This window comes from Molossus molossus, unplaced genomic scaffold (assembly GCF_014108415.1).
Source record: "Molossus molossus isolate mMolMol1 unplaced genomic scaffold, mMolMol1.p scaffold_m16_p_12, whole genome shotgun sequence".
Taxonomy (NCBI): Eukaryota; Metazoa; Chordata; class Mammalia; order Chiroptera; family Molossidae; genus Molossus; species Molossus molossus.
Window position 1 is genome coordinate 20407520 of NW_023425347.1, and position 24611 is coordinate 20432130.

General features: G+C 39.4%; 1 protein-coding gene and 1 non-coding gene across 2 annotated transcripts in view; both read right to left on the reverse strand.

Annotated features, from left to right (window-relative positions):
• CDKAL1 (CDK5 regulatory subunit associated protein 1 like 1) overlaps positions 1-24611 on the reverse strand; it is a 621394-nt gene that overhangs the window by 148423 nt on the left and 448360 nt on the right. The window contains exon 13 of the mRNA XM_036255396.1: positions 16488-16668. Coding sequence (XP_036111289.1) covers positions 16488-16668 — 181 coding nt within the window. The remainder of the gene's footprint in view (positions 1-16487; positions 16669-24611) is intronic.
• LOC118627318 lies at positions 1033-1138 on the reverse strand. The gene has a single exon (XR_004959081.1). It is a non-coding gene; the product is annotated as a U6 spliceosomal RNA (small nuclear RNA).

A 24611-nucleotide genomic window follows, 5' to 3' on the forward strand; every position in this document is an offset into this window, starting at 1 on the left:
GGGAACTGAACCCAAGAGTCTCTGGTCCGTAGCCCGACGCTCTAACCACTGAGCCAAACCAGCCAGGGCTGTTTTTTTTGTGTTTTTTTCCATTGGGAGAGGATCCTGTAGTGTATAACATGCATGCAAAATGACACGTGTCTTAGAAAAAGCTGAATAAACTACCTGGCTGTGATAATTTTAAAGGAATTATGCTTAAAGTAATTTAAATCAGTGTCAATCTCCAAACATTTTTTTAGACAGTTATATAGTGTTTTATATTTTCAAAGTGATCATAACTATAGTTTAATGATTAGCATTTATCCATTCACTAAAAGATTTCTGAATGTCTGCACTATACACTTTATTAGCAATTACAGATAACCCTCGAACAACACGGGTTTAAACTTCATGGGTTAACTTAGCAAATTTTTTCAATAACTGCCCTGGCCGGTTTGGCTCAGCGGTTAGAGCGTCCACCTGCGGTCCAGAGTGACCCGGGTTCGGTTCCCGCTAAGGGCATGTACCTCGGTTGCAGTTTGTCCCCGGCCCTGGTTGGTCATGCGGGTGGCAGCCACTCGATGTGTCCCTTCACATCGATGTTTCCCTCTCTCTCTCTTCCTCTCTCTCCCTCCCACTCTATCTGTACAAAAAAATGGAAAAATGTCCTCGGGTGAGGATAAAAAAAAAAATTTTTTTTCAATAACTACTATAAATGTATTTTGTCTTCCTTATGATTTTCTTAAGACTACAGAATATAATACATATAACATACAAAATATATTTTAATTGACTATTTGCTGTCCACTGGGTTTATGGTCAACAGTAAGCTATTAGTAGTGAAATTTGGGGGAAGTCAAATAATACATGTATTTTCTTTTTTATTTATTTTTCTATTATAGTTGACATTCAATATTATATTACTTTCAGGTGTACAGCATATGGTTAGACATTCACATATCTTACACAGTGATTCCCCCACAAGTCTAGTGCCCACAGTGATTACTATATTCCTTATGCTGTACTTTATATCCCATGACTATTGGGTAACTGAAAAATATGGAACGCTTCATAAATATGTGTGTCATCCTGGTGTAGGGGCCACGCTAATCTTCTCTGTGTTGTTCCAGTTTTAGTGTGTGTGCTGCCGAAGGGACACATACTTCCTACTGCAAGGTGGCAGAGGCCCCTGAACCCCGCCTTGTTCAAGGGCCAACTGCAACCCCCTTCCCTTCACCCAGGAACTGGATCTACTGGCTTCCTTTTCCACCAAGAGCAATTGGCCAGACTTTATTTTTTCTTTTCAGAGCAATGCTGGAAGTTCATTATCAATCTATTCATTATAGAGGAATGTCATGTATTTTACTTTTTTCAATGCCAGCATCTTCCTAAGTCATTATACTCATGTGCACCTAAACCGTTTCCAGGTTGGAGAGTTTGCCTTGGTGGAGTCTTTTGGGGGGTATGTTGTTTGGCTTTAGCAACTCTGCTAATCCTAAATCCCAAGGCACTGACGTATTTTTCAGCTGTGTTCCAAAGTCAGTCATGCATGCATGTCATCGAAGAGTCAACCAGCTCAGCAGTTTCCCAGCTTCCTTTTCCCAGTTCTGCTTCCTCAGAGGTAATTACCTTCAACTCTTCTAGTTTCTTCTTTTGGTATTTATACAACCATATTGCTAAATAACATGACTTTATTGCCATTCCTCATATTTTGGTGTTAGATACTGTCTCCTGATGTCCCACTATGGAAGATGAGCCTTCTTTCATCGCTCCCAAGCCGGCCCATTTACGTGTGCATCTCCCGCCTTCCCGTCCCAGTATAATTATATCATACACACACCATTCAGGTGTCAGCTGTGTAATGATGAGGATTATATATCTTGTCCTATACAGGAATTTTAAAGAGTCACTTTCTTCATGTGCTTAGTTTTATATGCATTTATCATGAATTCAGTCTCAATTCTTTCTACTTATCTAAATCACTCTTCAGAAAGTTCCATTTACGCTAAGTATTTCTTCTCCTCACCTTCTTGAAGAAGGTTATTCTGTAGCTTTCTAGCCTGCTCTGATTTAGTCTGTTTGCTCTCAAGCTCTGACGCACGACTCTCCCTCTAGCATCATCCAGGGCCTGAAAGCAAGGTTTCCAAGACATCGGGATTTTGTTTTATGTTTTCTGATAACCAGAAAACATAAATTATTTTTAAGTTTTTAGATCGTTCCTTTTTCAGCCCTTAAAGATTAACAGACTATTAAGCATTGATGATTTTAACAATCAAACAATTGTTAAAAACAAGACAACAGGCCCCAAAGGAGTTGCTTATGCTAAACCCCACCCCAGCAAACTTAATCATGTAGCTGACTACACGCTTGGTGCTCCCAGAAATGGAATCTCAGCAGACATTCAGGAACGGCCTGGCCAGCTTAGGTAGGTAATCTGCATAACAGACCCCTGCCGTCCCTAAGGGACAATAACCAACTCATGTTGTTTGCCCAGTGCAACTTTCTCGTTCCTGATCCCTGCTGCCTGAAAGTCTTCCTCCCCCCACCCCCAATCCTCACCCAAGGGTATTTTTTTATTTATTTTCAGACAGAGTGGGAGGGAGGGAGAGGTATATATAAAGAAACATTGATGAGAGAGATACATCGATTGGTTGCCTCCCACATGACCCCGACCAGGGTCGGGTACTGAACCGCAACCAAGGTACGTGCCCTTGACGGAATCAAACCCGTGACCCTTTGGCCTGTGGGCCAACGCTCTAACCGCTGAGCAAAACCTACTAGGGCAAGTGTTCCATTTTTTTACAGCTCCCCAGAGCTCCTCTCATAAGGGAAAACCTAAGCTCTTTAAAAGTTCCCTTTCTGGACAGTGACCTTGATTCTCTCGCTCCTGAGCCTCGAGTCTGAGCAGCTCTTCGCGTCCCTCTTCCGAATTCGAGACACACGGCCTTGTACTGTCGCGTTTATTCCGCCCTTCTCTCCTGCCTGGACCCCTGTTCTGAGAGCAAGGACCCCTGGCAGGCATCCTCACACGTGGTGTCGCACCCAGTCCAGGCCCTTGCATAGAGAGGCTCATCTAATACTGGGTAAATTAATTAATGTCATCTTAACTATAGTTCGACTATGATTTCTTAATACAGCTGATGGCCAAAGTGACGAGAGGCTTCAGTGACTCCCCAGCGCACATGTTTGGTCCCTGTGGGCGCCAGGGCTGCTGTGGCGGTTCCCACGGGTGGGAGGTGCCAGCCGAGTCTTCCAGCTCCCAGTGTGCCCTGCAGAGCCCCGGCTGCTAGCAGAAGGTACAGCCAGACCAAACTATTTCACAGTGGTCTTTAGGTTTTTAATGGAATGGCAAATTATCTATTTGGATAAACTTTTTAAACCTGAGAGAACACACTGATTTTCGTTGTTGTAAAATTCGACGGACTCTCCGTTAACGTGGAAGGAGAATGAGGGCTGCTCCCGGGCTCACATGGAGCTAGCTAGGCAGAGGCCCTTGCTTACCGCTTTGCATCGACTCTGTAAGGGCCCAGTGATATCAACCAGGTTTTTGTGTTTGATTCCAGAACCAAATGGAATTTACAGGTAGAATTCTTCCTCCATAGTTTTTATATTTGTTTGTCGTAAAATAAGTTCAAAGCTCCCCGAAAGTAGTCTGAGAGGTTACCTTGTGGTTTTCCCAGATAATAAAGGTTAAGAGGAAAGGCAGTACAGGAATATAGAACACATGGAAAGTATTTTTTACTCCAACAGTATGCCTAGATACTGAGTAATATCCAGATAGAGTTGGTATCATGAAATTTTAGGAGAAATAGTTCATTCATGACCTATGAATTCCCCCTAAAATGAAAGGCACTTCATCCATGAGTTTTCCGAGCTCCTCCTGACCTAACAAGTTTTTGATCTGCACAATTTTCAAAGATGAAACTTCTGCACGCACTACCTGCTGTGTAAACATTGCTTCACAAAGGTTCTTGAATGAAATAAATGTCTGCCTTTCTGATTTCCGTTTCCCTTCTCAATGCACTCAATTTAAAGTATCTTGTTTAAATATATATAGTCTAAGAATTAAAATCTATTTAAAACAATTCAAAGATTTAGAATGGGTTAAAACAAAGAAATGAGAAATCTTTTAGATTATGTCATTGTGACAGTTCCAGCCACCAAAAAACGGAAAGTGCCAACTGAACCACTAAGACGTTTAAGTTTTCAAGGCCTACTTTTGCTTTCTTCTATGAGGCAAGTAAGTAATTGGGATAAAAAATGTATAACTATACAGTGGGGAAACCAGACCACGCCTTAAGCAAATGATCAAAGTTAATATCACCAATACGGGGCAAAGGGACATGTACCTGCAGTGATATTTTGAGAAGACAGGCCATCGTTCATTTAGTTTCATATAACACAAATCAAATCATAAGAAAAACGGAAGCCCAAATTAAAGAACATTCCATAAAATAACTAGCCAGTATTCTAAAACAAGTCAGTGCATCATGAAAGATAAAGCTGAGGAACTGCTAGACACAGAGATATACTAAATACCAGATCCGATCCTGAACTGAGTCCTGCTTCAAAGAAATGACAGCTGTAAAGGAGCCAGTCGGGCCCTTGACAAAATTGAAATATGAACTGTTGACTGAACAGAGTACTGTATCGATGTAAAATTTTCTGATTTGACAATACTGTGGTTACATAGGATGCTCATTCTTGGGAAATACATACTAAATATCAGGGTCTGTAATCTGTATGTCTACAATCTACTCCAAAATTGTTCAGGGGAAAAATATCTATGTGTCAGTCAGTCTGTCTGTCTATCTCTTGAGAAAGAGCAAATTTAGAAAAAGGTTAAAAACTGATAAATCTTGGTAAAGGCTTTACTGGAGATATACTATTCTTACAACTTTTCTATAAGTTTAAAATCATTTTTAAGAACTTTAAATTTTTTCTAGGGCCTATAAATAAAAAAATCATTGCTATAATAGAAGAACAACTTTGGAAACCCACATTTTTGGTCGAAAGGTTCTAGAATTACTTTGAATTTCTGGGAGAAATGTTTGTTCTGTTTATATGCGCATGGAGCAGAGAGAAAGAAAGGAGTCTAAGTCTGAGGCATTTCACGTAGTCATGTAACCTTGGGTAAATGTACATAACTTCTCTGAGGCTCGGCTAACTCATCTGTAAAGTGAAAAATAACAGCAGACACCCAGAAGTATCATTGGAAGAGTAACATGAGACAAAGCACATGAAAAACAGACTGTGTTTCTAGCACTTGTTAACATTCAAACAATGGAAGCTTCATTTCCCTGCCTTACAACTCCTACTCTTATATACTACTTCCATAAAGGTACTTTTATTATTTTAATTTTGTTATTTATTTTATATAATTTATTTTATTTTATTATTATTATTTTTTAATCCTCACCCAAGGATATTTCTCCATTGTTTTTCAAATAGGGGGAGGGGGAGGGAGGGAGAGAGAGAGAGAGAGAAACATCGATGTGAGAGAGACACATAGATTGGTTGCCTTCTGCATGACCCCGACTAGGGCCAGGGATTGAACCTGTAACCGGGTACATGCCCTTGATTGGAATCGAACCCAGGACTCTTTGGTCCCCAGGCCAGTGCTCTAACTGCCGAGCCAAACCAGCCAGGGCAAGGTATATTCATTATTATTAGCAAAAATAAAGGATCAGGACATTCATCTTAAATATAAGATTTCAGACAGAACATAATTAGTATAGTACATTTTTATCCATTAAATGCTTATCTGTTCATAGTTGACTTGTTAGTCCTTAATTATGAAATAAACATGGTTTCAAGAGGCAGTTTAGAAAAGTGTCATATTAAATTACTGAACGTATTATGTTGACCTAAACACACATTTAACAGTAGCTCTAATACTTGGAATTATAAGTCCCTTGGAACATTATAAATATAGAGTTATTAATGAACCATAGTTATAGAAAAAAATAATAGAAGACTGAGAAATAAGATAGTTCATTGTAAGGTTCTTTATCATTAGAAGTTGTTCCAAGTTGTTATTAAAGTAATAAAAAATGAGTTCAAATGGAATATTTTGAATTGAATATAATTTTAATAAATCGAGTTCATATGAAAGGCATATAAGAATTAAGTAAATCCTTGCAATTTCTCTCAAACTTATATAACACAAGGCATGTGATCACTACTGAAAAAAGTTAGATTGAAATATAATAAAGATGACTTGCCAAAGGATAGAATTTATATTCTCTTTATTTAATATAAATTCACTTAGTCCCTCTCAACCATAGTATCTACCACCATTCACCATCAGAGAGAAAAACTTACAACCATGTATCTTCCTACTGTTTTGGTAATTATACGTTCATAAAAGAAGCAGGATTAAAAAAATGCCAAAAGGAAAGCAGAAAATTAAGGAATCATAAGAAATAAGTTGAGTGTGTTTTTTCTGCAGGATGTCAAGAAGAAAAAAAGGTTTTCTATAGGCCCAGTGTGAAGGGTAAATTAAGACTACTACCATTGAACTAAACCTCTCAGGTCGTATCTGACTCTTCACTGTCCTAAAGTGGATTCCCAAGACAAACCATGATCCCAAAGTATAGTCAGCCCTGATTTTTCTTCTTTTAATGACTTATAATTAACTGAAGAATCACATGAAAAGGCTTCAGGTATCAACAAAAATCTGTTTTTCTTTTCTTATCTTTACCATCCTAAACAGAAACCAATCCCACAAACCATGGCTCCGTCCCGCAGTTCCAGCCTCCTCATGTCTAGTACATGTCTTGTCCTGTGGGTCTGACTACATGAAGCTGATTTACGTGATAATGGAATTCAGTTCATCAATGTCAAATCAGGGCTTAATAAAAAGTTAGGTGGTGCTCTGTGGCAGGCAGACAAGAGGTCCGAGTCAGAGGATGGGAAATTTGAGGAATCAGCGAGGGTTGGGATTTTCTGAAAGAATGACTCAGACTGAGAGGATTCAGGAGCATGCTCTTAAAAACAAAGGAAAATAAAAAAAGGAAAAAAATCACGTGTGGCAATGGAAACTCAGAGGGTCTCACAGGTAACACCTGTCTCCTGTGCTGTTTCACTGGGCCCCGTGTCCAGGTCTCTGGGTGTTGAGGTCCTGCATCAGCTCACATCATGCACACTTTCTATGCCCCCAAGAGCACTTCCTTCTTAGAAACAGCACTTATTTTCTTTCATGAGATTTTGACATGATACTCTGCTTTGGTTCACTCCAAATTAATCACATTTGTTGAATTCTCCAACATTTCAGGTTCAAGATGGTAGACGAGCCCCGGCTGATCTGGCTCAGCAGTTGGAGCACTGGCCTGCGGACCAGAGTCCCGGGTTCGGTTCCTGCTAGGGGCACGTACCAAAAGAAAAAAGGTTGTAGACGAGCAAAGGGCTTGAGTACCAGCAAGGCCAAGGCATTGTCACTGGCAAACTTCCCTCTATACAGCTGAGACTTCACAATTCTTGTTATTTTTCACAGTCTTCAAAGCTCCAAACGTTATCACCCCATTTCCTTTAGTCTTTTAGAGAGTAGAACAGAAGGGAAGTGCCCTATTTAAAAAAAAAAAAACTTTTTCTTAAAAGAACAATTCAGCTTCTTCCAATGTTTCCAAATTCAGAGTTTTCTAGGGTTCACACACACACACACACACGCACACACACACTCTTGATACGCTTATCTTGTGGTACTTAGAAAAACAAAAATACGAAGAAAGATAAAAAGGCTACAAGGAAAAAGCCAATTCTGTAACTGCCATGTAGACACAGTTTGGGTAGAGATAAAATCATGTGGGGGGAGGGACAGACAATAGACAAGGGTAGGGGACTGGAGGGGCTGGCATTTCTCCTTTGAAGTACAAGAGGCCCAGGTTGGTCTAGGAGCAATCTCATGACCATTAGGAAACAGAATATCAGCAGCACCAGCAGGAGCAAAGGCAAAAACAAGTTGTAATGTCCTAAATGCTAGGCAGGTTTAAGGGTCCTTATAAGATGTTATGGCCTACCAACATTTGATCTGTGAGCCCAGAGTCCATCAGAAGCCAATGAAGTGACCTTCTGTCAAGTAAATACTCTGCATTGAATACGGAATAACTTTGCTGACATCTAGCTAAGCTTAGGACTTAGAATAATTAAGTCCAAAAGGTCTCAGGAATAATGTCACAGAGATTTCTTAAATCCACCTGTTAGTCTCCAAACCCATCTTGCATGATCCCTACTTCGGCTTTCTGACTCTTTATTCCCACTCCACTGCATCTAGAATGAGCTTTCAAAAACAAGCACATGGTCACTGCTATTCAGTAGCTCCCTACATCCCACAGGACAGTCCAAAGCTATTTAACATGACTTGCACGGGCATCTCAGTCTAAGCTCTGCCTATAGCTCCTGACTTATTCGTTGACAATAATCTACACCTGCAGGTTGCCCTCCACCCCAGCCCCCTGCAATATATCTTACTGACCCAAATATCATGCATTTTATGCTTATTAAATGTTCCATGTTCTCTTTATTCTCAGGTTTCTTCACACGGAGCCCTCTGGGAAACTGGAGGTAGAGGAGACAAACAGAAAAGGCATGTGGGGAATTATAAGCAGCCAGGTGTTGTGGGTACACCGAGTGTGTTAGAAGAAATGGCAAGAAAGGAGAGGGGAGCAGGCACTTCCCTCTGATCTAAGCAAGGTAATTCATTACTCTTAGCCCCCATCTCCTCGTGAGCATAATGACTACAATACACCCTGGATAGAACCAGGGCTGAAAGATCAATTAACGTAGCTGCATCAAAAAGCCAGACAATGCTCTCAGATCAAAATACTCCATGGTTAGTATTAGTTTCCTGTTCATGCAGTAACAAATTATCACAAACTTAGTGGCTTAAAACAATACAAATTTATTATCTTATAGTTTTAAAGGTCAGACATCTGAAATGGGTTTATGGTCTGAAATCAAGGTTTCAGCAGTGCTGCACTCCTCCGGGCTCTAGGGGAGAACCTGCTCCTTGCCTTGCCAGCGTCCAGAGGCCCGCCTGCATGCCTTAGCTCATGGTCCTGTCCTTGATCTCTGCTTCCGTCCTGACATCTCCTCCCTCTGACTTAAAACGTCCTGTGTCCCTCTTCTGAGAACTCCGGTGATTACACTGAGCCCACCCAGATAATCCATTATAATCTCCTCATTACAAACGATTTAACTTAATCACATCTGCACAGTCCTTTTTACAGAGTCAGGTAGCACATTCCCAGGCTTTGAGATAGGACAAAGACATCTTTGGGGGCCCACTATTCTTGCCACCAGAGAGGGTCTTATTGCTGCCATTTCCAGCCCCGACAAACAACTAATTTAATTAGGCTGCAGTGTTCTTAGTTCATATTCCAGAAAAAAAACAAGCACATTGACTATATAAACAAAACTCATCTGATTTATAATACAGTAAAAGGTAAAAAAAAAAAAGTGGAAAATTCAGATAACATATTTAGGCCAATGATCTGAAAAAGAAACCACCTAAACTGTCTAAATGTGGTTTAAAAAGTGGCCTTAAATCTTATGATGGAGAATCAAAGATTGAGAAGAATTTCAAAGACCTCAGAGCTTATAAAATTCAATTCTCCATTTGTCAAATGACCACCACCTGTATTCAAACTCATCCAAGGTGGCAGGCTCCCAACACCCACGCTGGACTGTGCTCCAGCCTCACTTCTCCAGAGCCATCTGGAGACTGGAATGGGGCCCGCTGAACTCTATATACAGCAAAACTATAGTCAGACAAAACAATAAACAAACAAACAAACAAACAAAACTCTACCAAAAAACAAAACTAGGAAGAGAAATGATATGTCTGGAAATGAGGAATTAAAAAGACCAACTGGAAAATAAATAAATAAATAAATAAACAAACCAACTGAAAGGATCAAATACAACTAATTGCATAAGCTCCCCAAATATTCCTTCTAAAAAGAGAAGTGGAACTCAAAAGGATCTTGAGGAAGGGGGCTTCGCTAGAGGTACGTTTGGGAATCAATCTAGAATGAAATGTACCTGACCATCTCGAGTGTAAAACTCTTGAAACTATTTTTTTCCTTTCCCCCAAAGAAAAAAAGTTTAATTTGAAAGTCAGGGACTGTGTAAATAATATAATTATGTTATCTAGTAAGTTAAAAGTGTCTGGATTCTTTCCATCAAGGCAACTTGTTCACTAACCTACTGAGTTGTTAAACTTTAGGATTGTACAACGAGAAGTTCTAAAACCATTCAGAGACAAGGATCGTAAAACGAAAAGTTCTAAAACCATTCAGAGAAAGTGGCAAAGTGTTTCCCGCATGGCGTGCTTCTTTGTTTTGCTTCCTAAAATAAAGTGTGTCCTGGACTGACAGGCAGCTGGATTTGGGACAGCCATTATATGTCACTGAGCATGCTTCTGTCTGCGATTTGAGAACATTCCCGATTCAACATCTGTGCCAAGTGGACACCTTGCCCTGGTTTGAACACCTCGCCTTGGTTTGAACACCTCTTGCTAAAATTCACTTCCTCGCAGGGAAAACTACTGTGAACAGCGTCAGTGAAACTGCCCGTCTCTCTCTACCCTGAGGACGTCCCTCCTGCCTCTCAGGAACACACGCTCCCAGCCCTCAGGGTTGAGGCAGGAAGTGTATAGTGGCCTCATTATCTTTAGGGTAAGTAGTCTAGAAATTGCAAGTAAGTGTGCTATGATTTTTTCATGCTGAAAGATATTATCATCACACACTGGTTCCAAGATGTAAGATGAGCAAGCAGGTGGATGTAATTTCACAATTTAACATTTTAAAACAATATGAACAGTCAGTCCAAGAGCCACTCTCGTTAATTAAATATATTTTTTCAAGTCATAAATCTCTTAAAATAAAGATTTAATCATGCCATTATTTTTCATCAAAATTGTCTTAAAAACAATGCCAGAAATTGATGATAGATAAAAATCAAAAGACTTTTTTTTAAAATTTTTTTTCTTTATTGATTTTAGAGAGAGAGGAACATCAATGAGCGAAAACACTGACTGGCCGCCTCCTGCTTGTCCCCCACTGGGGATCGGACCCACAACCTGGGCATGTGCCCTGACTGGGAATCAAACCGGGCAACCTCTTGGTGCATGGGTCGATGCCCAACCACTGGGCCACACTGGCTGGGCAAATCAAAAGACTTTTTAAACTTAAGGACCTTTTCTAGACAGATTAAGAATCTCAACCACAATTTAAAAATACTATTAGAGCCCAGCCGGTGTGGCTCAGTGGACTGAGCATCATCCCATGGACTGAGAGGTCCTGGTTTGATTCCCAGTCAGGGCACATGTCCGGGTTGTGGGCTCGATCCCTGGTAGGGGGCGTGCAGGAGGCAGCCAATCAATGTTTCTCTCTCACATTGATGTTTCTATCCCTCTAAGAAATCAATAAAAACATTAAAAAATACTATTAGAATTTCTTATGGTTAATGAAGACTAATGAACAAAGACTCAATGGAATATAAAATACAAATATGCAAATTTGACCTTTCCTCTAAAAGTCTAAGGTCACTCTCATTTGGTTTAGGTAATTTCACTATTAAATTTCTTATACATTGATAATCTTGCAAAAGCTAAAAAAAATAAATAAATTTTAGTTTATTCTGTTCATAAAAATATATTGCCTCGTTAATTTTCATTACAAATTTAAGAAGGTTATAACTCTTTTTTTGTAGCAGGATTAGCAAAAAATCCACCCCTCCCACCTATGTAAATGGAAGACTCAACTGAACAGTGCTTTATCCATTTGGTGATTGTAAATGATTAAGAAAAACATTTAGTTTATTTATCAGAACTCTACTATAGAACACTAAATACAATGGAAGTTATTTGTATTAATGCTAGTATTCATGTAGAAGTAGCTATAAAGAAAGGGAAAAGTGTACTGAAATTATTTATTTTATGTCATTCAAATGGGGAGAACATTTCTGGGGGCTTGAATTTATCAGAAATAAATATATCTAAGAAAACAGTATGTTTCCATTAAGAGGCATTCTAAATCAGGAATAAAACACTGTTGTTTGACAGCAACTGGTATTGTGCACTTCTTCCAGTAATGGTTTATTTAATTTATTTACTTATTCATTTATTTTTTGTTAATCCTCACCAGAGGATATTTTTCCATTGATTTTTTTCAGATAGAGTGCAAGAAAGGGAGGGAGGGAGGGAGAAAGAGAGAGTGAAACATCAATGTGTCCATATCGATTGGTTGCCTCCCGTACAACCCTGACTAGGGCCCTGGGATCAAATCTGCAACCCAGGTGCGTGCCCTTGACCAGGAATCAGACCTGTGACCCTTGGGTCTGCAAGCCAATGCTCTAACTGCTAAGCCAAAATGGTCAGGGCAATAATGGTTCAGATTCTACTTTCTTTTTTAATTTTTATCTTTACTGATATTGGAGAGAGAGAGAGGAAGGGAGCACATTAGAGATAGAAACATTGATGACAGAGAACATCAATTGGCCTCCTCCTGCCCCCAACTGGGGATCTGGTCCACAACCTGGGCATGTGCCCTGACTGGGAATCAAACCAGCGACCTTTTGGTGCATGGGTCGACGCTCAACCACTGAGCCACACCAGCTGGGCCAGATTCTACTTTCATTGTTGATTTTTGGGGGGCAAGAAAATGGGAACTATATTAAAGAATTGCTACCCATTTTGTTGCTGTGTTTCATTTTAGTGAAGTCTAGTTGCTAAGCAGCTTCACAAACTTCGTGAGATAGGTAGACAATTATTAATTTTTGATAAATTTAGAACAAAAAAGACTAAATGTACATCACATATCCTCTTTCATGGCAGATCTCTAGGGTTTTATTATTAATGCTTGTTTCCCTTTATTTAGGGTTCAAGATATTACACAGATAAAATTCTTTCAGGCTACAGTTTTTACCTGGAGCATAATTACAGAAATGAGAACATGCTTAGACGTGTATCTCCCCAAAAATAAACACGTTGAAGTCTTAACCCCCGCATCTCAGAATGTGACTTTATTTGGAAATGGGGTCCTGCAGTTGTAACTAGAGTTCCTGATCTACTATGACTGGGGTCCTTAAAAGAAGACAGCCATGTGAAGACAGAAACATAGGGACACGGGGTGACAATGACTGTAATAATGCAGCTGTAAGTGAAAGACAAAAATTACCACAAACCACCCAAATTTAGGAAGAGGTGAGGAAGGTTCCTGTACAGGTCCAGAGGGAGCAGGGGCCTTCGGACTTCTGGTCTCAAGAACAGTGAGACAATACATTCATGTTGTTTTAAAATGAACTGACCTGTCAAGTTGTGAAAAGACAGGAGAAGCCTAAGTGAAATAAACGTATGAAAAGAATGCATAAGGTATGATTCCAACTACATGATATTCTGGAAAAGGCGAGGCCACAGAGACAGTAAAAATACCAGTGGTGGCCGAGTGTTACGGAAGAGGGAGGGCCAAACAGGTGGAGCACAGGGTTTCAGAGCAGTGAGACTATTCTATACGGTACTATAATGATGGTACATGTCCTTACACATTCTTCCAAACCTATAGAATATAAAACACCAACAGTGAAATGTAATGTAAATTGTGGACTTTGGGGGATAACGATGTATCGATGTGGGTTTATCAATGTAACAAATGTATCCCTGTGATGGGGGCTGATACTGTGGGAGGCCGAATGAAATGTGAGCAGGGAATATATGTGAGCTCCATCTGCTTTCTACTCAGTTCTGCTATCACCCTAACACTGCTCTAAAATATTAAATCTAAAAAATAAAAGGTTCTGCTCTGCCAGGACCGGGTGTCCAAAGTCTGAACATGTAAGGAAGATGCCAAGGGCTATGTTTACGAGATAAAAGACAACAGCGAAGCATCTGCAAGCTGGTTTGAGGCCATGAGTTCTGCTCTGTTTCTGGCCAAGGCAAACCAGCTTGTATCAGACCAACATCTTGCCCAGAATAATAAGAAAAGGTGAATGCAATTTATAATGTGTACCATTTGATCATCAAAAAGCTACCGAGGCCACGAGGACCCAAGGGACCAGGGTTCCAGAGGGCAGGGCCGCCCATCAGGTCCAGCGCGAGCCTCCTCCCGCCGGCATCCTCAGCGTGTGAGCAGCGCCTGGAGGCAGAGCAGCCGAGCAGAAGCTCCGAGGCTTCTGCGTTCCAGGAGCCCGGGAGGCCGACGGGAGTGTTTAGGACCCACCATAAAGACAGGCCCTGGTTACCACTACAGAGGAGCCCCACTCTGTTGTGTGTGGGACCCAGCTCCCACCCCCACAGCGGCACCTCTTCTGGGTTCACGTCCAGCGACATCACGTTGGTAGTCTGAAGCTGGCACAGCGGACGTGTTTACACCGTGGACACTGGCAAGTGCTAGCGCAGGGCGCTTCCCGCTGAGTCAGCTGTTAAACAGCAGCACCCACAGGCTGCATTCAAACACTACGGCACACCAAGCAGGGAGGGACCTGGGCAGTTTTATGCTGAGCCAAATAAGCCAGTCAGAGAAAGACAAGTACCACGTGATCTCACTATTTGTGGAATATAATGTACAAAATAAACTGATATACAAAACAGATCCAGAGTCATGGAGGCAGGGGATCTCAGAGGGAAAAGGTGGGGGAAGAGATTAACAAAAAAACTTACATGCATAACCCTTGGACACAGGCAATGGTGTGATAAAGGCCTGGACGGAGGGGTGGGGGGAGTGGGGTCAATGGAGGAAGAAAGGGGGATATCTGTCATACTTTCAACAATAAAGATAATTTTTTTTTTTTTTAAGTAAGGTAAACCAGAAATAAACCAGTCCTCAGATAGACTGAAAAGCAGTTTAAGCAGTTTCACTAATCAATCTCACACCAATTAAAATAACCAGTCTTTACCTTAGAGCCTGGCAGAAACAAAATTAAATCTTCCCAGAAGAAGATTTAAAAACTGTAGAACCTACAGTTTTTGTTTTTTAAAAAAACTTATTTTTCTTTATTGATTTTTAGAGAGAGAGGAAGGGAGAGGGAGAGAGAGATAGAAACATCGATGAAAGAGAACATTGATTGGCTGCCACCTGCATGTCCCCCACTGGGGATCGGGCCCACAACCTGGGCATGTGTCCTGACTGGGAATTGAACTGGTGACCTTTGGTGCATGGGTCGATGCTCAACCACTGAACCACACCAGCTGGGCCCTACAGTTTTTTAAAAAATAAACAATGGTCATCAGGTGCATTAAAAGGGAAGACAACTGGCCAACATGAAGAAAAAAAAGGACAACAGAAACAAACCAACATTAGATCCAGATACTGGAGAATTCAGCATGGGCTTTAAGATAACTGAGTAAGATATTCAAAAAAATACAAAATAATATATGAGGATTTCACTAGAAATCTGGAACCTGTGAATAAGAATCAAATTATAATTATAGAAGTTAAAAATAAACAAAAATTAGAAACTTTATAGATGGTTTGACAACAGATTAAAAACAGATGACCAGAGGATTAGTTAACTAGAACAGCACTTCACAAATTTTAATGTATACACAAATCACTTGGAGATTCAGATTACGATTGGCATTAGGATGAATAAATTGGGATTTACATGCACCATATAGCAATAAAAATGAATGAACAGCAGCTACTTACAAAGACATAGTAGTCTCACCAATACAAAGTTAAAGAAAAGTCATTCAACACGGATGAATTCTTTAATTTATGTCAAGTTTAAAAACAAGTCAAACTCAAGTACAACATTAAAATATGGCCTAGTGATTTCTGCTGGGAAGTGGGAGGATGAAAAGGGAAGGGCATGATGGGAACCTCTGGGGGATGGTAATGTTCTACTCCTGGTCTGAACCGCAAGTTAGAGTTCACAAAGCTTTTTGAATAAAATTCTATTGAGTTTCATTGGAAAAAGCAACACATACCAGAAAGAGAGAGAGAGAGAGAGAGAGAGAGAGAGAGAGAGAGAGAGAGAAGAGAACAAAGGAAGGAAGGGAAGGGGAGGGAAGGGAGGGAGGGGAGGGGAGGGGAGGGAGGGAGGGAGGGGAGGGGAGGGGAGGGGAGGGGAAGGGAGGGGAGAAAGGAGAAAGAAAGAAAGAAAATCTATACCATGGAAAAAATAGGAAAGCCTGGACCTCCAATAATTTACAAATTATGGGAGAGTCTCTTGAAAAGCAGCATAAATATGATGCCTCCTTTGCTCATAGATATTTAAATGTTGCCTGATTTGGAAACATCCAAGAATTTACTTTATAAACTCAGGCAAATACTAGTGTTAGTTAAAATTTTCTTTCCCATTGTCATCTGAATCTCCTCCTTGAAAAGAAAAAAAGGTGACATTTTATTGCCTACGGTCATTTAACTTATCCAACGATTTAACTAAACTTGGCAAACTCTCCACCCTTTATGTTAGGATTATCCTGTAAGCCAAGTGTTTTAAAATAGGCCACACAGATGCATTTTTACAGTTATTGGCTAAACACAATACCTTACAGAGAAGCATCTTACCACGTGTGCTGGGACTTGCTCCATTTTTGCAGCAGGAGTTCCGGGTCTTGGGTAAAACTGGTTAATAAAGAGGCTTGGAAATTTGTACTCTTCAACAAGTGTCACTGTGTCTTGAAAATCTTGATCCGTTTCTCCAGGAAAACCACAGATAATATCTGTGACAATAGTTATTCCAGGAACTCTAAAAAATAAGAAGACAAAAATGTAAAAACTTGACTACAATCCATAATTATTCTATTTCCCTGACATTTTAAATACCATTGTTCCTTTTAAAATTAAATTTTACTTATGGAAAAGGGACATTTGCAAATACTTTTAAAAAGCCCTCAATACTAAGAGTTTATTTAAAAAAAAAAACAGTGGACCCCTGTCATCCTCAAGAGATACCTATATTTAATTCTTTTAGATGTTTCTTTGTTTTTCCCTATTTTAAAATACTTATCCTGCTATTTCTACATTTATTTTTATGCAATATTTACTAACTTCTCTGTTAAGGTAAATGAGAATTTAGCTCTTTAAACTACTCTATCCCTCTCTTCACTACATAATCACTGCATTATTTTTAGTGAAATGAATAGTATTTCCATTGGTATAACTGCAAAGAGTGTTCACTGCAGAGCCAACTGGTATACTATTACGAAGTTTCTTTTGTCACAATGTTGAATTTTTCATAGAGTTAACAATTGCCTCTTTTAAATTTTTTTTATTAATGTTCTATGTATCTATGCTAATGTTTTCCAGAAGCTCCATCAGGTCTATCAAAAACCAATACTATTTTCTAAACATTCAATATATTATATAATTGACCAGTTCCATATTCATCCCCCCGCCCCCCACTCCCCTGGAAATGCTACTCTTACATTCTTCAAGCATGTGTTGCTTTCATTATGAACCAGCTATAATACTTGAATGTCTCCTTTTCAATCCTGTTTTTCCTGAATCCAGTGTCCTCCTAATTCTCGACTATTCTATTCTCCATAATTCCACAGGAGCATTCCTTCAACAGTGTCATAAAAAAGAGTGCCAGCAAAATTTGTTATTGTCTCAGCATTTCTGAGCTATTGATCCATGACTGATAGGGGCTGATAGTGGCGCTCCGCAACAAAAAGGGTTAGCCACCAGAATTTCATATCATTCCATTATTTTGAAGCTGGCAAGGTTGATAAGATGTCCAGATCCACTCTGAAGCACACTTCTTTATGTGCCCCATTCCTTTTTTGAAAGCTTTTAGGATATTGTATCTATTCTCAATGATTTTAAATTTGATGATAATAGGCCTTGTTTTAGGTATTTACATTTTTGTACACGGTACAACCTGGAGACTTGTATTTTTTAGGTCTATAATATTTTATGTTCTTTTTAAAAGCATTGTTTCTGTCTCCAGGATACTTCTTTTTCCAATGTTGAAACTACTGAACTGACTCTAAGCTTTTCCACGGTCATATTCCAATGTTGTCCTCTGTTCCGTTTTTGGGAGATTTGCTTGAGTTTATATTCCAACTCTTCTATTGAACAAAATTTAATTGAATATCTTATTTTAAATTTCTCTCCTTCTCCAGTTTTCCTTCCCACAGCATACTAATTTTGTTTTAGAGATGCAACATCTTTTCTTATTTCTGAAGATACCAAGAAACATTTTCAGTTTTTCTGATGCTCAATGCAAGGGTTCTCCAGGTTCTTCTATTTTGGTCCCTCTCATTCATGGCTGAGACTTTGCATCAATAAATGGTGATTCTTGCTACCCTTAATGATTTAAAAGTAAACCACTAACTGTTTTCATTACAGAGCGATTGGGTAACAAGCTGCCTTTGTTTCTGATAGACCCAAATGTTAGCATCTTGAAAATCATTCCTCTGTGGCCATTGAGTTTCTCAAGTATGCTACAATAGTCTATTGTATATTAACAGCATCAGAACGACAAAATACCATTAACAGTATTCAAAACTCCACTATTACTCTGAATCCATGAACAGGAAAAATAGCCTCAAATATTTCAAATCACAGAATACCTACCTATATAGCTTTTTTTTTTTTAAATCACCTAAATACAGTTCTATAAGAATGAATAGGATAATTTCTCTCATCAAGATATATTAAATATTTGGGAGAATAGAGAACAAAAGGATGTAACAATGGAAAAAAATCAAATTACTGGATGCCTAATACAAACTGCTTTATTAAAACAATAACTTTCTGCCCGGCCAGTATGGCTCAGTGGATTGAGCATCATCCCGTGGACTGAGAGGTCCCGGTATCATTCCTGGTCAGGGCACATGCCCAGGTTGCAGGCTCCATCCCCAGTAGGGGGCGTGCAGAAGACAGCCAATTGGTGTTTCTTTCTTTCTCTCTCTCCCCTCTTCTCTCTCTAAAATATCAATTAAGATATATAAAAAAATCAAAACAAAACAAAGCAAACAAACAAAAACAGCTTTCCATAACTTGTTTGCATAATCCTTTAATGCCTATGTAAAAAAAGGACACATTCATTTTAAAAAATATTTCTTTCTTGGTTTCTACTTAGTCTCATTTAGCTATTAATTTGGCTGAACTTTAATCAATAAGATACATTACAAAGAGAGAAAATTTTCTCTGTGATGATAAATAGAAAAAGAGAATATGCATAGAGAAAAATAAAATGGTATATTTGAAAAAAATAATTTTAATTTTTATTGTGATATAAAAATATTTTTCCTTTATTAAGGGTGATTATCAAAATTATGTTTGAAAATCATATTAACATGCTTTTACAGTAAGCTACAGATAATATGACCATTTTCTATATCTACTAAAGCATGTGGAATAGAAAAGTCATGTCAGTAACTTCAATTAGCCAATTTTTACATTTAACTTATAACTACTTCTAAACAAAAAAAACCCACAGCAAAAAGTAAAAGTAATGGATCACGGCAGAAATGACAGAGAAGCGTCTATCTCTCCTAGGAATTTTTTTTTTTTAATCTTAAAAACTGCCTGTGAAGTACTGCAGAAACCAAGACAATTTCTTATTGTCCTAAGCTGTGAATTAGAATGAACTTGGCACAAGATTATGGGGTATTCCCAAAGGAAAGTACCTCACTGATCTCTCCTCACCTCTCAATCCTTCTTGATCCAGTATAGTTTTTAGCTCAGTATTATGCAACAGCTGCTTACTTTGGCTTCAAGGTCCACAGTGAAAAAGGAAAGACAAACCTTTATACTAGTCACTATAAAGACTAAGGAAGGAAAAGTTCAATGCATGGATATATTTGATAACCTACACAAAAATTTGACTGATAACAGGGGAGGGAGTAGGCCACTATGAATTAGTGAAAGACTGATGTTAGAATTTAAAAATAAAAGTAGCTTAATTGGTTTCAAAGCATATAAGAATGTGAACTGATTGCCTATAAAATGTTTTCAAAGTAGAGACTGCACTTTAATATTAGATGATGTTCATCTATACATTAATTTTATATATGCAAATGATGCTACTTATGTTCTTAAAAATAATTCAGCTCCTTAAGTGAACATAAAAAACCTCCTCATATTTACAGTGTTAATTTGCCTATTGAGTAATTTTCTTCAGTATATGAGAAAATCAAATTTTTAAGTGAACCAAATTCTAAATTACATGTGATTTAAGTGGCTATGAGGAAATTATATGGGGTATAAAATACAATATTAATCCAAATATTTAATATGCTAATTATGAGTAAATGCTGTTTTTGAGAAGTCATAAATTTTCAAAATATTAAAATACATTTCCATGAATTTATTAAAGTTGTGAGTCTAATGAATATAATTAGTATTATGTGTTTTGAAATTTAAAAGACCTTCTATATTTACTTTTTCATAATAGTATGAGGGAATAATTCTGAAAGATGAATATAGAAATGTTTAATTAGATTAAAAACAGAGAAATTTTGACCCAGTATTGTTTCTGACTTATACAAGCTATTTACTGGCAAAATGGATTCATTAAATTACTTGAAAACAGAATTAATGAGAAAGATTCCAATTATGTATCTGCCTTGGCAGAAGCAGTGCTATGATTGGTTAAGAAAATCTCTCAGGCCCTGGCCGGTTTGGCTCAGCGGTTAGAGCGTCGGCTTGCGGTCTGGAGAGACCCGGGTTCGGTTCCCGCTAAGGGTACATACCTCGGTTGCAGTTTGTCCCCGGCCCTGGGGACATACCTGGGTCGTGTGGGTGGCAGCCACTTGATGTGTCCCTTCCACGTCGATGTTTCTCTCTCTCTCTCTCCCTCCCACTCTATCTGAACAAAATATCGAAAAATGTCCAAAATATCGAAAAATGTCCTTGGGTGAGGATAAAAAAAAAAAGAAAATCTATCAGGCCTTGGCCAGTTTAGCTCAGCTGTTGGAGCTTCAGCCACGGACCGGAGAATCCCGAGTTTGGTTCCCGCTAAGGGCGCGTACCTTGGTTGCAGTTTGTCCCCGGCCCCGGTTGGGGTCATGTGGGTAGCAACCACTCGATGTGTTGCTCTCACGTCAATGTTTCTCTCTCACTTCCTCCTTCTCTCCCTCCCACTCTATCTGAAGATAAATGCAAAAAAAAAATGTCCTCTGGTGAGGATGAAAAAAAAAAAAGAAAATCTATCAGGACATACGAGGAAAGTACTACCTATTTGCAGCCCTAGGGTAGGATTTAAGGAAGCTCCAATATTTTAAGATTTATTTATTTTGAATGAAAATACATACATACATATATCCCATACTATATTTAAAATACTATTAAAATATACTTTAGCCTGGCCGGTGTGGCTCAGTGGTTGAGCATCGACCCTTGCACCCAGAGGTTGCTGGTTCAGTTCCTGGTCAGGGCACATCCCAGGTAGTGGGCCTGATACGGGGTGTGGGGCATGCAGGAGATGGCGAATCAATGTTCTCTCTCATCAATGTTTCTCTCTTTTCCTCTCTCTGTAAAATCAATAACCAAAACAAAAAAAAAAATTTTTAATTAAATAAAATGTACTTTAATTCATCTAAAGATTTTACTTGCAATTTGGTGTTACAGTGGCAAAAACAGGAAAAAGATTGATTCTAGTTCATTCTTTAGATCGATAAATTAGAGCTTCAAATTCCACATGTGAAAAAAACTAAAACTAACACCCATTCTATTATCTCAGAAAAAGGATCAGACCTATTAAAATTATTAGGCATAACTAAACACATGATAGAAAAAATATTTTTTAGTCCTACGGACATTAATTCCAGGACAGTTACTCAATACTTCCAGGAAAAGCAAAGTAGAGGCAGGCAGGGGGGAAAAGACCTTGAACTGAGTGGAAATCAGCATATGTAAATATATGGGATGCAGCTGAAGCAGTGCAGGGGAGAAATTGATAGATTTAAATGTCTGTGTTAGAAAGAGTTAAACACAATAATCTAAGCTTCCACCTCAATAAGCAGAAAAAAGAGCAAGTCAAAACCAGAGTAAGACAAACAAAGGAAAAAAGTAAGGTACAAGAAGTAAATAAAATAGAAAATAGAGAATAATCAATAAAAGTAAATGTGCATCTTTGAAAAACGACAAAACTACTAACCTACTAGCTAGACTGAGAAGAAAATGAAGACACAACAGACCGACTTCAGGCATGAAGGAGAAGCACTACAGTGGGCTCACCATTAAAAAGACACTCAGGCCCTGCCCGGTTTGGCCCAGAGGTTAGAGCGTCGGCCCCTGGACCAAAGAGTTTCGGATTCGATTCCGGCCAAGGGCACATGCCTTGGTTGCAGTTCATCCCTAGCCCTGGTTGAGGTTGTGCAGGTGGCAACCAGTCTATGTGTCTTTCACATCCATGTCTCTCTCTCTCCCTCCCTCCCACTCTGTCTGAAGATAAATGTAAAAGTATCCTTGGGTGAGGATTAAAAAAAAAGGACACTAAGGTTAATCGCCTATATGTATGGGTTTATTTTGGGGCTCTCTGTTCTGTTCTACTGAGTGATGTGTCCATTTTCATGCCAGTACCATATTGTTTTACTACAGCTTTCTTTGCAGTATAGTTTTAAATCAGGGAGCGTGATACCTCCTCCTTTGATCTTTTTCAAGGTTGCTTTGACTAGTCAGGGTCTTTTGTGGTTCCACAGAAATTTTAGGATTCTTTGTTCTGGTTCTGTGAAAAATGCCATTGGTATTTTGATGGGGATTGCGTTGACTCTGTAGACTGCATTGGGGATTGTGGAAATCTGAACAATATTAATTCTTCCAATTCATGAGAACAACCTATCTATCCATTTATTTGTATTATTTTCAATTTGTAGGCACTATGGAAAACAGTATAGAGGTTCATTAAGAAGAAAGTTTAAGCCCGGCCTGTTGTGGCTCAGTGGTTGAAGTCGCTGGTTCAATTCCTGGTCAGGGCATATGTCCAGGTTGTGGACCAAAACCCCAGTGGGGATGACGCAGGAGGCGGCCGATTGATGTTCTCGCTCATCAACGTTTCTATCTCTCCCTCCCTCTCCTTTCCTCTCTCTCTAAAATCAGACTGGTACAGCCACTATGGAAAACAATATGGTGTTTCCTCAAAAAATTAAAAATTGAAATGCCATTTGATTCAGTGATCCCACTTCTAGGAATATACACGAAGAAGCCTGAAACACCAATCAGAAAGAATGTATGTACCCCATGTTCATAGCAGCACTACTTACAATCGCTAGGATCTAGAAACAGCCCAAGTGTCCATCAGTAGAAGAGTGGATAAAAAAGCTGTGGTACATTTACACAGTGTAATATTATGAAGCTGTAAGAAAGAAAGATCTCTTAGCCTTTGAGACAACATGGAGGGACCTGGAGAGTATTATTCTACGCGAAACAAGCCAAGCAGAGGAAGACAAATATCACATGGTCTCACTTATTTGTGGAATATAATGAACAAAACAAGCTGAGGAACAAAATAGACCCAAAGACATGGAAGTGGGGTGCAGAGTGACAAACCTTAGAAGAGGTGGATGTGGGGGAAGGGAAGAGATAAACCCCAGAACTTATACACATGTATACGTAAACAAGGACATAGGGGAGAGGATTGGGAGGAGGGTGTCAATGGAGGGAAAAAGAGAAACATCTGTAAGAAAAATTTTAAAAAAGGAAAAAGGTTAAGAGCTAAAGAATGCATAGCCCTAGCCCTGGTTGGTTTGGCTCAGCGGTTAGAGCATCGGCCTGCGGTCCAGAGAGACCCGGGTTCGGTCCCCGCTAAGGGCATGTACCTCGGTTGCAGTTTGTCCCCGGCCCTGGATGGTTGTGCGGGTGGCAGCCACTCGATGTGTCCCTTTCACATCGATGTTTCTCTCTCTCTCTGTTCCTCTCTCTCCCTTCCACTCTACCTGAACAAAAAATGGAGGAATGTCCTCCGGTGAGGATGATAAAAAAAAAAAAAAAAAAAAAAAAAGAATGCATAGCCCATTGACACAGACAACAACGTGGCAAGGGCCAGAGAGAGGAAAGGGCCAGGTCTGGGTGAAGCGGGGCACAGAGGGGAAAATGGGGGACATCTGTAATAATGTCAACAATTAAAAAATTAAAAATAGAACTACCGCAAGATCCAGCAATTCCACTTCTGGGTATTTATACAAACAAAACAAAAACACTAATTTGAAGAGATATATGTACCCGTGTTCACTGCAGCATTATTTACAGTAGCAAAGATATGCAAACAACCTAAGTGTCCATCAATAGATGAGCAGATACAGATCTGGTCGGTTTGGCTCAGTGGTTGGAGCGTCAGCCTGCGGTCCAGAGAGACCCAGGTTCGGTTCCCACTAAGGGCCATGTACCTCGGTTGCCGTTTGTCCCCAGCCCTGGTTGGTCGTGCAGGTGGCAGTCACTTCATGTGTCCCTTTCACGTCGATGTTTCTCTCTCTCTCTCTCTGTTCCTCTCTCCCCTTCCCACTCTATCTGAACAAAAAATAGAAAAATGTCCTCGGGTAAGGATTAAAAAAAAAAGATGAGCAGATACAAATGACGGTGGTATATATTGTAGGGGTTCAGAAATAATGGCCCTTAGATGTGCCTTTGTGGTATGCAGATTATTTTGAACTAAAGGAATCTGAGACCCTCCAGGCTCAAGAGAAACATCTGCCTCTCCTTAACCACCCAGAAGAATTTAAATTAGGGGCCTTGTCCATAATA